Source organism: Schistocerca gregaria, chromosome X (genome assembly GCF_023897955.1).
Source record: "Schistocerca gregaria isolate iqSchGreg1 chromosome X, iqSchGreg1.2, whole genome shotgun sequence".
NCBI classification, from domain to species: domain Eukaryota; kingdom Metazoa; phylum Arthropoda; class Insecta; order Orthoptera; family Acrididae; genus Schistocerca; species Schistocerca gregaria.
The window spans coordinates 738,706,325-738,720,350 of NC_064931.1; the positions used below are offsets into that span (position 1 = coordinate 738,706,325).

Below are 14,026 nucleotides of genomic sequence, written 5' to 3' on the forward strand. Positions count from 1 at the left end.
GAGCCGACGTCAATCCATGACTGAATATAGCCAACAGTAGGTAGGATCAAAGTTTCATAGGCAAAGTCCAGTAGACATTTTGTCAGATTTTGTAGTTACATTCTTTACTGTAATGTGACATTTTTGAATAATTTGTTTAAAAAAGCATTTCACATTATTTAAATGAATGCAACTACTAAATCTGCCTGTAGCCATCACTTTCGCGAATGAAGGCAGTTATGATTAGACAAAGAGGAGATTTTATTTTGTCTATAAAACCTTGACCTCATCCTACTGCTGTCTGTACTTACGTTGACAACACTCTGGGAACCTTCCCACTTGCAGCATGTAAATTATACTCAGCTGATGACCACTGGCTGGTCGAAACTAGTAACCGCATTTTGAAACACTTTTGTGACTGCTGTCGACATCCCACGCGCGAGACTATATGGCGTCTGGCGGGCACGTGCATATGCGGATCAGAGACGAATGAGGAAGCATTCCAACCACGACAAGGATCGCAAATGGAGGAACCCACTTTAACAAAGGACAGAGTGTTATGAGCCGGCGCTTCGAAACAAACATCTCACAAACTGCACAGCCGGTCGGTTGTTCGCGTCCTATTGACATGGGCGTCTGTGGAGAGTGGTTGAAGGACGTTGAAACCATCAGTAGGCGACAAGGTGTTACATGTGCACACTTCATCGCAAAACGTGGAAGTCAGAGGCTTGCCTGCTCCGTAAAGCAGGATAAGCGACGATCTGTGCTTGATCTGAAGACGAGAAACAATGCAGGTTCATGCACAAGCGTTTCGATACACACCGTTCAGTGCACAGTGTTGAACATGGAGCTTCGTGACAGACGATCCTTACGTGTTGCCATGTCGATCCAACGATACCGTCAATTACGATTGCAGTGGGCACCGGATTATCAATGGGAATATGTCGACTGGTAGGATGAATCCCGTTTCTTGTTACCCCAGATCGATCGCCGTGTGCGGATACGGTTCATCCAAGCCCAAGATTGCTTGAAACATGCACCACTCCACTGAAACCTGCACCACTCCACTGACGCAGGCCAGTGGGGCAGTATTATGTTGTGGGGGATATTTACCTGGGCTTTCATGGAACCTATGGTAGCAATCTAAGGCACTATGACAGCTGTGGACTACGTGAACATTATCATGGACCACCTGCATCCGACCATGTTTGACAAATTTCCGTACCGCTATGGTATTTTCCAATAGGAAAGTGCTAGAGTGGTTTGAGGAGAGTGGCATGAGTACTAAAAGTAATCCGCTAAGGTTCGATTACGCAATAAGTCACACAAATCTAAAGGCTGTAAATTCAACTAAACACTTAGGGATTACAATTGCAAATAACCTAAATTGGAACGATCACATAGATAATGTTATGGGTAGAGCAAACCAAAGACTGCAATTCACTGTCAGAACACTTAGAAGGTGCAGCAGGTTTACTAAAGAGACTGCTTACACCACGCTTGTCCGTCCGATTCTAGAGTATTGCTGTGCGGTGTGGGATCCGCATCAGGTGGGACTGACGGATGACATCGAATAAGTGCAAAGAAGGGCAGCTCATTTTTTATTATCGCGAAATAGGGGAGACAGTGTCACAGACATGATACGTGGAGTGGCAATCATTAAAACAAAGGCGTTTTTCGTCGCCACGGGATCTTCTCATGAAATTTCAATCACCAGTTTTCTCCTCGAATTGCGAAAACATTCTGTTGGCACCCACCTACGTAGGGAAAATGATCATCACGGTAAAATAAGATAAATCAGGGCTCGCACAGAAAAATTTAAGTGCTCGTTTTTCCCACGCGCCGTTCGAGTGTGGAACGGTAGAGTGACAGCTTGAAGGTGGTTCATTGAATCCTCTGCCAGGCACTTTATTGTTAATAGCAGAGCAATCATATAGATGTAGAAGTAGATGTAGACAGTGAGCTCGCGTTGATGTCTCGGACACCAAATTTGCCAGATCTGAACCACATGAAACACATCTGGGATGCTATCGGGTGTCAGTTCCGCGTCGAGAAACAACCGGCCCGTAATTTAAGGGAAGAGCGTGAGCTGTGCATATACATCTGGTGCCACATGCCTCCGGAAATCTACCAATGACTTATTTAATCCATGCTATGCAAAATAGCTGCTGTGTTTTATTCCAAAGGTGGATCAACACGCTATTAAGCACGTGCTCATAATGTTTTGACTCAACAGTCTATATATTTAGTTTCACCAAAATCCTTCTGTGTTTACCTGTATTGCAAATATACATTCCTGGAAATGGAAAAAAGAACACATTGACACCGGTGTGTCAGACCCACCATACTTGCTCCGGACACTGCGAGAGGGCTGTACAAGCAATGATCACACGCACGGCACAGCGGACACACCAGGAACCTCGGTGTTGGCCGTCGAATGGCGCTAGCTGCGCAGCATTTGTGCACCGCGGCCGTGTGTCAGCCAGTTTGCCGTGGCATACGGAGCTCCATCGCAGTCTTTAACACTGGTAGCATGCCGCGACAGCGTGGACGTGAACCGTATGTGCAGTTGACGGACTTTGAGCGAGGGCGTATAGTGGGCATGCGGGAGGCCGGGTGGACGTACCGCCGAATTGCTCAACACGTGGGGCGGGAGGTCTCCACAGTACATCGATGTTGTCGTCAGTGGTCGGCGGAAGGTGCACGTGCCCGTCGACCTGGGACCAGACCGCAGCGACGCACGGATGCACGCCAAGACCGTAGGATCCTACGCAGTGCCGTAGGGGACCGCACCGCCACTTCGCAGCAAATTAGGGACACTGTTGCTCCTGGGGACCATTCGCAACCGTCTCCATGAATCTGGGCTACGGTCCCGCACACCGTTAGGCCGTCTTCCGCTCACGCCCCAACATCGTGCAGCCCGCCTCCAGTGGTGTCGCGACAGGCGTGAATGGAGGGACGAATGGAGACGTGTCGTCTTCAGCGATGAGAGTCGCTTCTGCCTTGGTGCCAATGATGGTCGTATGCGTGTTTGGCGCCGTGCAGGTGAGCGCCACAATCAGGACTGCATACGACCGAGGCACACAGGGCCAACACCCGGCATCATGGTGTGGGGAGCGATCTCCTACGCTGGCCGTACACCTCTGGTGATCGTCGAGGGGACACTGAATAGTGCACGGTACATCCAAACCGTCATCGAACCCATCGTTCTACCATTCCTAGACCGACAAGGGAACTTGCTGTTCCAACAGGACAATGCACGTCCGCATGTATCCCGTGCGACCCAACGTGCTGTAGAAGGTGTAAGTCAACTACCCTCGCCAGCAAGATCTCCGGATCTGTCCCCCATTGAGCATGTTTGGGACTGGATGAAGCGTCGTCTCACGCGGTCTGCACGTCCAGCACGAACGCTGGTCCATCTGAGGCGCCAGGTGGAAATGGCATGGCAAGCCGTTCCACAGGACTACATCCAGCATCTCTACGATCGTCTCCATGGGAGAATAGCAGCCTGTATTGCTGCGAAAGGTGGATATACACTGTACTAGTGCCGACATTGTGCATGCTCTGTTGCCTGTGTCTATGTGGCTGTGGTTCTGTCAGTGTGATCATGTGATGTATCTGACCCCAGGAATGTGTCAATAAAGTTTCCCCTTCCTGGGACAATGAATTCACGGTGTTCTCACTTCAATTTCCAGGAGTGTATTTTGTAACGGTTAATGGAAAATTTATTTGATAAATTGATGAGGCCCCCTTCAAAAACTGTTGATTAATCTTTACTACTCTAAGTAAAATGGTGATGATGAAATAAAAAATGAAGACAACAAGTTTAAATAAATTAATAAACGGTTCCAAGCAATTTGGAATAAAATGATGTTCTATAATACTGGGGACAGATTATTTGCATGATTCTTCAGTTTACAATGTACGTCAAAATATGTGTATCGAACACTCTGGTGTGGAACCTAAAGTTCCAATCAACTCAAAATTGTATGACATCATTAGTAAGACTATAGCTAATTATGATACCAAGAGAGCAGACTTTTCTTCGGAAACGTAATAATTCTGAAGGCAAATGGGTCTTAAGTAAGTTAGGTATGTACCATCGGCCGACAACTAAACTCTATTGATTTTACAAATGTATTTTAGGTTAAAAGAAAAGGCACCTGAAAGTTATTTGAAAGAGAAGAGAAATTTTGATATATGAATATATAGAATGACGCAGTGCTCACGCAACGAGGACGGAAATGCAAATGAGTCACAGATCTACAGCATATGTTCTGTAATAGCACGGGACTCTCGAGAAGGAACATTAATGACATTATGGGAGTAGAGTGCTTTAATACAAGCTACTATTGTACAAGAGTTAGAAATAAATTGCCCGTGATCTTTAACGAGCCCTTCTGACCTTCTTAGCGATTTCCAGAAGGCCAGAAGGGCTCGTTAAAGAAACCTAAATCAAGATGACTGGAGAGGGAATTTAACCCCTCTTCTTCTTTTACGAACCATACCACCTTGCTTTTTTGGCAATACAGCAGCAGCCCAAACTGTACCTGAAGGAATGTTATTTGACATTTCGCTTACTCGTTTGGAGAAGCAAGGGGCAATCTGTGATAATAAATTAGTGTACATAAACTTTTTGCCAAGGAAGTTATTATCAGCGATCTTGGCAAAGACGTTTGTCTTCACTAATGTATATTCTTTAACATCCCGAAAACATAAAATTCTATCTAGACATATAATTTTATCCCACACTTTTATAAACAGACGTTATGAACCCGCCTTCTCTGCTCACAGAATACAGAACCTGGCTAACAACCTCTGAATAGCGGGCAAGTTACCGGCAACCAGAGTGTGATTTTAGGCTGCTTGACACAAAACTATACGTACTCTTCCCAAACGGCCGAAAACAACAAATGATTTACAATACACCTGGAACCAAATATCAGAGCTGAACTACATCTTACCACCAGTAACAGGACACCATGATGAAACCTGGCAGGTAAGCAATGCGCAGCAGCATCCTCCAGTCTTGTAGCAGCCAAGCAAGGAACCCAAGGAGGATTTCCCCAATGACGTCAACAGCGCCCATGATAGCGCTGGCCAGCACCCGCGCGCTGGGGCCCACTTGTTCCATGCCTGTAACAACGCCAACCAACTTAACCTTGTCTCCTTGCACATAGTTTAATTGAGAAGATATAGATTTTGTTTGTGACTTCCGTTTGACAAGAGAAGCCTACAACGAGAAGATATATAGTCAACTAAGTGACTATGTACCGCAAAATCGATAAGGACCCAACGAGCCGTATATCCAGAAAAAACTGCTACTCTTTTGAACGATACTACTTTACCTGAACAAGCTATCAAGAGACTGAGACCACACAATGCTGTTCCACCAAGACTGTATGGACTGACCAAGATTCATAAGGATGGCGTTCCACTACGATTGATAGTGAGTAATATTCGTCCTTCTACTTATTCGACTGCAAACCATCTGGCCTCCTTACTCAAGCCGTATGTTGTTAAATGCTGCCGCCATATACGTAATTCCAAGTATTTTATCAATCGTTTGAAGACTGTTAAGCTGAACAGCTCGGATTTACTAGTTAGCTTCGATCTGGTCCCACTTTTTACGAAAGTGTCTTTATTTGAGTCGCTACATCTTATTCGTAACTTGTTCAGTGATGATTTGATGACTTTGTTTAAACATACTCTCTCCTCAACGTATTTTTTATTTAATAAAAATTGCTTTGAACAAACTGACGGTGTCGCCATGGGGAGTTCCTTGTCCCCTGTGGTGGGCAATCTTTTTATGGAAGACTTTGAGGAGAATGCTCTTGAGTCTGCCGCCTTAAAGTCTACGGTTTTCTGGCGTTACGTAGATGATACTTTCGTTCTATGGCCTCATGGCAGACAACAACTGGAAAAATTCGTTTGTCATTTAAACTTTTTACATGATAACATCAAGTTTACTATGCAGATTGAGAAAGATGGGACTTTACCCTTTCTAGACGTGTTAGTGCGCCGTACGTATGATGGGTCTTTGGGACATTCGGTGTACAGAAAACCCACACATACTGATATATATCTTCAAGCGTCCAGCTGCCATCACCCCGCACAAGACGCCGGTGTTCTTAGTACTTTAATTCATCGGGCGCGTGTAATATCTCATGCTGATAGCCTTCACGGAGAACTAGTGCATTTGGAGAAGGTTTTTAAAGAGAATGGCTATACTCTACATCTACATGACATCTACATGACTACTCTGCAATTCACATTTAAGTGCTTGGCAGAGGGTTCATCGAACCACAATCATACTATCTCTCTACTATTCCACTCCCGAACAGCGAGCGGGAAAAACGAACACCTAAACCTTTCTGTTCGAGCTCTGATTTCTCTTATTTTATTTTGATGATCATTCCTACCTATGTAGGTTGGGCTCAACAAAATATTTTCGCATTCGGAAGAGAAAGTTGGTGACTGAAATTTCGTAAAAAGGTCTCGCCGCGACGAAAAACGTCTATGCTGTAATGACTTCCATCCCAACTCGTGTATCATATCTGCCACACTCTCTCCCCTATAACGCGATAATACAAAACGAGCTGCCCTTTTTTGCACCCTTTCGATGTCCTCCGTCAATCCCACCTGGTAAGGATCCCACACCGCGCAGCAATATTCTAACAGAGGACGAACGAGTGTAGTGTAAGCTGTCTCTCTAGTGGACTTGTTGCATCTTCTAAGTGTCCTGCCAATGAAACGCAACCTTTGGCTCGCCTTCCCCACAATATTATCTATGTGGTCCTTCCAACTGAAGTTGTTCGTAATTTTAACACCCAGGTACTTAGTTGAATTGACAGCCTTGAGAATTGTACTATTTATCGAGTAATCGAATTCCAACGGATTTCTTTTGGAACTCATGTGGATCATCTCACACTTTTCGTTATTTAGCGTCAACTGCCACCTGACACACCATACAGCAATCTTTTCTAAATCGCTTTGCAGCTGATACTGGTCTTCGGATGACCTTACTAGACGGTAAATTACAGCATCATCTGCGAACACTCTAAGAGAACTGCTCAGATTGTCACCCAGGTCATTTATATAGATCAGGAACAGTAGAGGCCCCAGGACGCTTCCCTGGGGAACTACGCGTCAAATACCGAAGACCACGCACAGTGATAATAACAAGAAGCAACGCTCTGAGGAGACTGATGATGACTGCAACTCGACGGCGTTCCTTCCATATGCCGGGGACGCGTCTTCTAAAATAGGCAGATTGCTTAGGAAGAATAATATTAATGTAATTTTCCGTCCACCAGCAACGAGCAGGGAGTTAGTCGAATCCGTTAATGACGACACGAACGGTCCAGGAACGCTGTGCAGAACACCTAAGACACCCGTCTGCGGTAACCTTCAAAATCAGCAGTGGCAGAACATTGCATTTCCATGGGACATTCAATGGAATACAATAACACCAAAATTTTAGCACCAGTTTCCAGCTTCTGGGACTCTGTAATTAAGGAACCCGTGGAAATACGTCTTGCTGATAATTTAATGAATCGTGATAACGGTTTTCAGCTGGATAAAAATTGGAATCCAATTATTAAAATTATGTGGTCACAACGGAATCAACTTGCTCAGTCGATACTCAGCGATTAGTTGTTCCTCCTTCACCACTGAGGGCAGCACACACAACTTGTCTGCTTCACGTATGTCACCTAACGTATGCGCCGTAAACCGCAAGCACGATTCGCATGAGCGGAATTCGCTATAAATACCATAACTGCATCTGACGGTAAAGAGATGTCACTAAAACCACCCAAAGATGTAAACAACCACGCATGAGCAGCAGAGAGGGTCTGACAGCCGATCAGTTACAGTCATTCCACCAGGGAGGAAGTACACAGCACGTGTTATCTGTACTTCAATCATGCCTAGACGGTCAATACCGCGGTTCGATTGCTCTCAACAAGGGAAGTGTCCAGGCGTCCTGGAGTGAACCAAAGCGATGCTGTTCTGACATGGAGGAGATACAGAGAGATAGGAACTGTCGATGACATGCCTGCAGTGGATGACCGCTACCTGTGGACAATGGCTCGGAGGAACCCTGACAGCAACGCCAGCATGTTGAATAATGCTTTTCGTGCTGCCACAGGGCGTCGTGTTACGACTCATACCGTGTGCAATAGGCTGCATGGTGCGCAACTTCACTCCTGACATCCATGACGAGGTCCATCTTTGCAACCACAACACCATGCAGCGCGGTACAGATGAGCCCAACAACATGCGGAATGGACTGCGCAAGAATGGCATCACCTTCTCTTCAGCGATGAGTGTCGCATATGCCTTCAACCAGACAATCGTCGGAGACGTGTTTGGATGATGTAAATAAATTCTGAATAGCCCCCACTAAAAAATGTAGGTGCGATTTTGCTGAACAAAAATATTTCATCCTAACGATGCAGTACATTTCCAGTCCAAGCAGCTCGTCGCACGCCTCAGAAATGAATGCTGCACTGGACCTGATATCCGACGTTCTGGCCGCTTCTAAAAGCAGGATTAAATAGTACCAACATTACTTTAACTGACTTAGTAAACGAAACTTCTTAACTCCTAACTTTTTTTAAAAAAATTATGGGCACTTTTTCAGCATTCTGGTCCACTGTGCCCCGCTAGGGTACAGCCTGCCCTCGATGTTTGGTTACGAAGACAGGAATGTTTGCATCAGTGGTAAGATGGATCGTGTTGTTATTATGATCCACCCATTTCTAGGCGCTGTCAAAATTTTAACATTTCTGGCCCCTGGGGCCAGAAGGCTTTTTTCCACGTTCGCCATCTCAATTTAGCGAAGGTGCAGTAGCTGACGTATGAGGACATAAACTGAATTGAGTCAAGACGACAGATGCTACTCTAGTCACATCCTGTCGTAAGAAATTCGCTCCCATTGAATCAAATTGTGTTCTGAGTGACTGCTAGGATAAACGATAAAGAGATTACCATCGGATCAGCACGCCAAATGTCATATTTTTCTTCATTAATTATTATTAACCTATGATACAGATCTTGTTTATAATAATGGGGAAGAACTTAGTGCAGCAGCTGTGTGGGTTGGCAGTACAAACTACTCGTGTGCCAAGGTCCGCCAGGGTCCACACTTGCCAACCCATGGGCATCACGTGCTCGGACAGCGATTGGTCGATGCGTCGTTAAGTACCGGAGCACTGAGCTACGGCAGGAGTCGACAGCGCGATGTCAACGCGAGCAAACCGTGCTGCGCGCACAGGAGAGGGTCGATCGCCGGTCTGCGGGATCTGCCCCGCCGCAGGCCCCATCGGATACTCCACTTATGACTACTTCGGCACCGGCAGATGGACATCGGAGAGAGACGACACAGGCTATGGAATTGGTTTATGAGAGTTCAACGTTTCACTCGGGCGGGGCTGTGCAACCGCCTGGCGCCCCGGCGACGACAGAACAACTGACACCAACAGCCGCTTCTACCAGTAAACAAGAGAGTTTTAGGAAGCCGTGGGCGTAGCGCAAACTTGAAACTTTCACGGACGAAGAAAAACCGTACCCTCCGCGCGGTAGCGTCCTTCACGACGAACCTGATGTGGAACAGGACAGGACAACATTGGTGGAATTCGGCGAGAACGTGGAATTGATGGACGAAGAACCACTGGAAGGAGACAACAGCTTTGCAGAAATGGATGGTTTCGTCCTAGTGCGACACTAATAGCCTTATCGGAGAAACTCTAAAGAAGACGCGAAGCCTCAGAAACGACGAGCTGATACGATTGAGACTACCAATAGGTTCCCACCTGTTACCCCCAGAGATGACAACAAGGACGACTCCACGCAGACACGAAACCTAAACCTAGGAACGTCGGAACAACAAGCCGCTGCTGCATCTGAAGCAGAAAAACAAAAACGTGTTCCACCAGTGACGATTTACTATACTGCCCAGTATATGGAACTGAATAATGCGCTACAACAACAACTCTCCGGAATCCTGAAGCCCATCTTCCAGAAGGACCGGATTAAACACCGTCCCGAGTCCTTCGAGGATTAAAGAAAGGCTCTGAAATTTTTTGAGACCTACAGCTTGCCCAACTCCACACATCAACCACTGAAGGAAAAGCAACTTAATGTAGTGATCAAACGACTGCCTTCACAGGTCACAGAACGTCAACTCCAGGAAGCCCAGGGTACATCATATAAAAGGAGAGAAGGAGATAAATTCAGTGGTGAATTAATTAGGCTGCCCACGTACTGTGTCAGCCTTCCTAAGGCTAAAGACAACAATAAAATCTACCATATCCGGTACCTTCTCTACACGAGGTTGCGCATTGAAGATTCTTTGCCCAAGGATGGGCCGACACAGTGCAAACACTTGTCAACGCTTCGAACATACGGCAGATTATGCCGGATGCCACCCTGCTGCGTAAAGTGCGATGGAGACCATCGAACCAAAGACTGCAGCCTGCCCTGCACCTCCAAAGCAAAATGTGCTAACTGCGACAAAGACCACTGCACCTTACGGCGCGGCTCCTAAAAATACCAGGCACTCCTCCTGAAATATAATGTCCAACCGCAACAGCAGCCAAGAAGCAGATGGTGAAGATAGTTTAACAATCAACACCAGCGACGACTAGCAAGATGGACTGTGAGGCACCAGAGCAACAGCCACCAGGACGGCCAGTCTGTATGCCTATGACACGGCCTTCCTAGCCTGTGGAAAGAGCTTCGAACAACCTCTCAACACGATTCAGCGACAACTTGTCACCGAACAATGGCCAAAGAGCAACAAAATCACCCTGAACCCTACGAAAATTGCAGCAATACTGTTTACGAGGAAACGGCCGGAACTGACGACGCGACTTGCCATCGATGGACAGCCAATGCCCTGGACTACGACGACGAAATACTTGGGAGTGGTACTGTATAAAGGAATGACTTTCACTCCACACAAACGAGATAGAAAACTGAATACTATGAAGATGATTCGGGCGCTCACGCCCTTTTTCAGAGGCGGGATCTAAGCCCGTCAACGAAATTAAAAATTTACAGAGCAACGGTACAACCCTCCCTGCTGTAGGGCTCGACGTCTTGGGGAACAACATGTGACTCTAATATACGCAGTTTGCAACCGCCACAAAACTGGTGTTTGAAGTGGGGCCTAGGAGCCCCAAGGTGGCCCAGGACGAGAGAAAGACAAGACGTGACTGGAGAAAAATACGTCGCTGAGAAGATAAAAGACCCGACAACTCGTCTTTTTCACAAATTAGACGAGTATCTGGAAAACGTCAACCAACTTGGGAATGTAGGCCAGGCTCTACCATGACATTGGCACAAATACAAGGTGCCTCGAGCCATTATTGTACCCCCACAGGACCATCAAAGATGATGTAATCTTTAGTTATTCCTTATTTATCGAACTTTAGTGAACATATTGGTGTCAGTTGTTGATTCACTTGATGTAATTTAATATTTTTTTGTTTCCCTTTTTTAAATTCATAATTACTGGTTTACTGGAGGACCATATTTAATAGTAAAATATGCGAAGCACCGCGTATAAATTCAAACGTTTTGTAAATCTAAAAAAAAAAAATAGGAACTGCCACCGGTTCAAGTATTTCTTTCAGGGGTTACTGCCATTGCCGCGGTGGTCTAGCGGTTCAGGCGCTCAGTCCGGAACCACGCGACTGCAACGGTCGCAGGTTCGAATCCTGCCTCGGGCATGGATGTGTGTGATGTCGTTAGGTTAGTTAGGTTTATATAGTTCTAAGTTCTAGGGGACTGATGAACACAGATGTTAAGTCCCATAGTGCTCAGAGCCATTTGAACTTTTTTGTTTTTTGTTTTGTTACTGCCATTGTGAACGAGATTTCGGTCAAGTCACGAGCTATCACAGTTCTGTTTTCCTGTTATAGAATTAGCCGTCGAGGCCATATTAGAGCGTCAAATAGTAACCAAAATCATAATATTGCGTCTATATCAAACTCATGTGTCAGCCAATAAATTGCATAAAGGAGCGATCTTCCTTTTAGACTGTAGTAATTGAATAAAGTTCTCATAGCGTTGGCGTCAAGCCGCCAGGTGTACTCTTGCTTAGCGACTTGGCTGCGGATGTGGCAAACTGACGCCCAAACTGGGCAGACACAAGTGAAGTGCAAGAAGCCGTCATTAACGTGTGTTTATGCCAGGCTGTCAAGGTTGCACAACATTTTCCTGCTCAACGCTTAAAAATTCTCCCATTTTTTGCTGTAAATGATGAACGCGGCTGATTTAGTATGGCCAATTCAAGCCAACACACAATGCGAACACGGTAAGTTGCGTACTTGATCAAACAAAAATAACTAATTGGATACCCATGTCCAAGTATCGAATACTGTCATTCCAGTGCAATGTTTGTGCAGCATCCACTATAGCTAGAGATTGATACAATCATCCAATCATAGAGGATCCATTTTTCAAATCATATTGACGGGAATTAGCTGCGAAAGTAATATGGGCTGATGTATAGTATGTTATTCCTCGTTGAGGCTTCTCATGACATCGTAAACTCTATACAGCGGATACGATGCAACCTGCATAGCTCACCTGTCCCACAGAAACCTGGATTGGACAGCCAGCGCTCCACATCACTGCTCCGAACAAAATTTGAATATCCATTCCACATCCCCCTCCTTTATGTACGCCTAAGTTATGTAAGGAATGTTGTCTCAAAATTCCATGTTTCTGGGTTAATGGCTTAGGCTGTGCATTGATATATCAGTCAGTTTGTACTCTTATAAACAGATTGTAAGCACCTCTGAATATTTTTTAAATTATCCTAAGGACAAACACACACACCCATGCCCGAGGGAGGACTCGAACCTCCGCCGGGACCAGCCGCACAGTCCATGACTGCAGCGACTTAGACCACTCGGCTACATGCTGAAGTCATTTGTTCAGTTTCTTGAGGGTGTCACTACACACTTCAGAGTTGATCGTTGTACCATGAGGGAGTACGTAAAACAGAATGCCCCTTCAGTGTCCGTGAAGATCGTCGCTATGACTTTACCGGCTAGAGCTGCGGCTTTGAACTTTTTCTTTGGAGGAGAGGTGGTGTGGCGCCACTCCATTGTTTGCCTTTTTTTTCAGGTTCGAAGTTGTGAACACATGTATCATCGCATGTGACGATGTTCGGTAAAAAATTGTTGCGATCAGCCTCATAATGTGCAAACAATTCTGCACAGATGATCCACAGTTGCTCTTTATGGTTTTGTGCTAGGTGGCGAGAAACCCAGCGGGCATAAACCTTTGAATACCCCAGCTGGTGGACGAATGTGTCAACACTACCAACAGAGACGTTCAGTCGAACAGGCTTGCGTTTCATTGTGATCACCTCGAATGAGTGTGTCCGCAACGTTCTAACATTGCGAGAATCGGCCGGCCGGCACGCGGCATATCAGACAGCTTTGCACGCCCTTGTTGTGATGATGGCACACGCCTTGCCCAAAGACTCGCCAAGCTTTTGTTCACTGCCAGGCCTACATAGACATTCTGCAAGCGCCCATGAATGTCTGTGTTGCTCTGGTTTTCCGCCAAAAGAAACTCATCGACAGCTCTCTTCTTGGAACACACCTGCGTTACAGACGCCATTTTGAAGACTACTTACAGTGCCGCCACCTGTTGGAACTTCGTCGAACTATAGGAGCTCAAGCAGTAATACTTCATTATGTCCCACAACCATTACCGCATTTTTTTCAGACGAAATTGGCGAAGAAAAAAATTGTGTAGCATTGTTTATTGAACGTCCCTCATACAACATGAATTTCTATCATTCCAGCTACCAAAAATAAACTTGCCTAGGTAATTAATTATTGATGTATGATGCATGCAAGCAGATTTTCCTAACAGAGATATACATTTTCTAGCCCAACAAAGATTATGAGCAATACTAACTTTCATCAGAGAGCTATAGACATGTTGGACGTGACGGCAAAATGTTTTGAGGCATTCAGCTCTTTAATTACACATTCCCATCTTCGAAGAGAACGATACC

General features: G+C 45.7%; 1 protein-coding gene across 4 annotated transcripts in view; it reads right to left on the reverse strand.

Annotated features, from left to right (window-relative positions):
• The window catches only part of LOC126299559 (solute carrier family 22 member 5-like), a 234,376-nt gene that overhangs the window by 62,463 nt on the left and 157,887 nt on the right, over positions 1–14,026 (reverse strand). For all 4 annotated transcript variants that reach the window (XM_049991555.1, XM_049991554.1, XM_049991556.1 and 1 more), the window contains exon 6: positions 4,944–5,115. In XM_049991555.1, the coding sequence (XP_049847512.1) occupies positions 4,944–5,115 (172 nt within the window). The remainder of the gene's footprint in view (positions 1–4,943; positions 5,116–14,026) is intronic.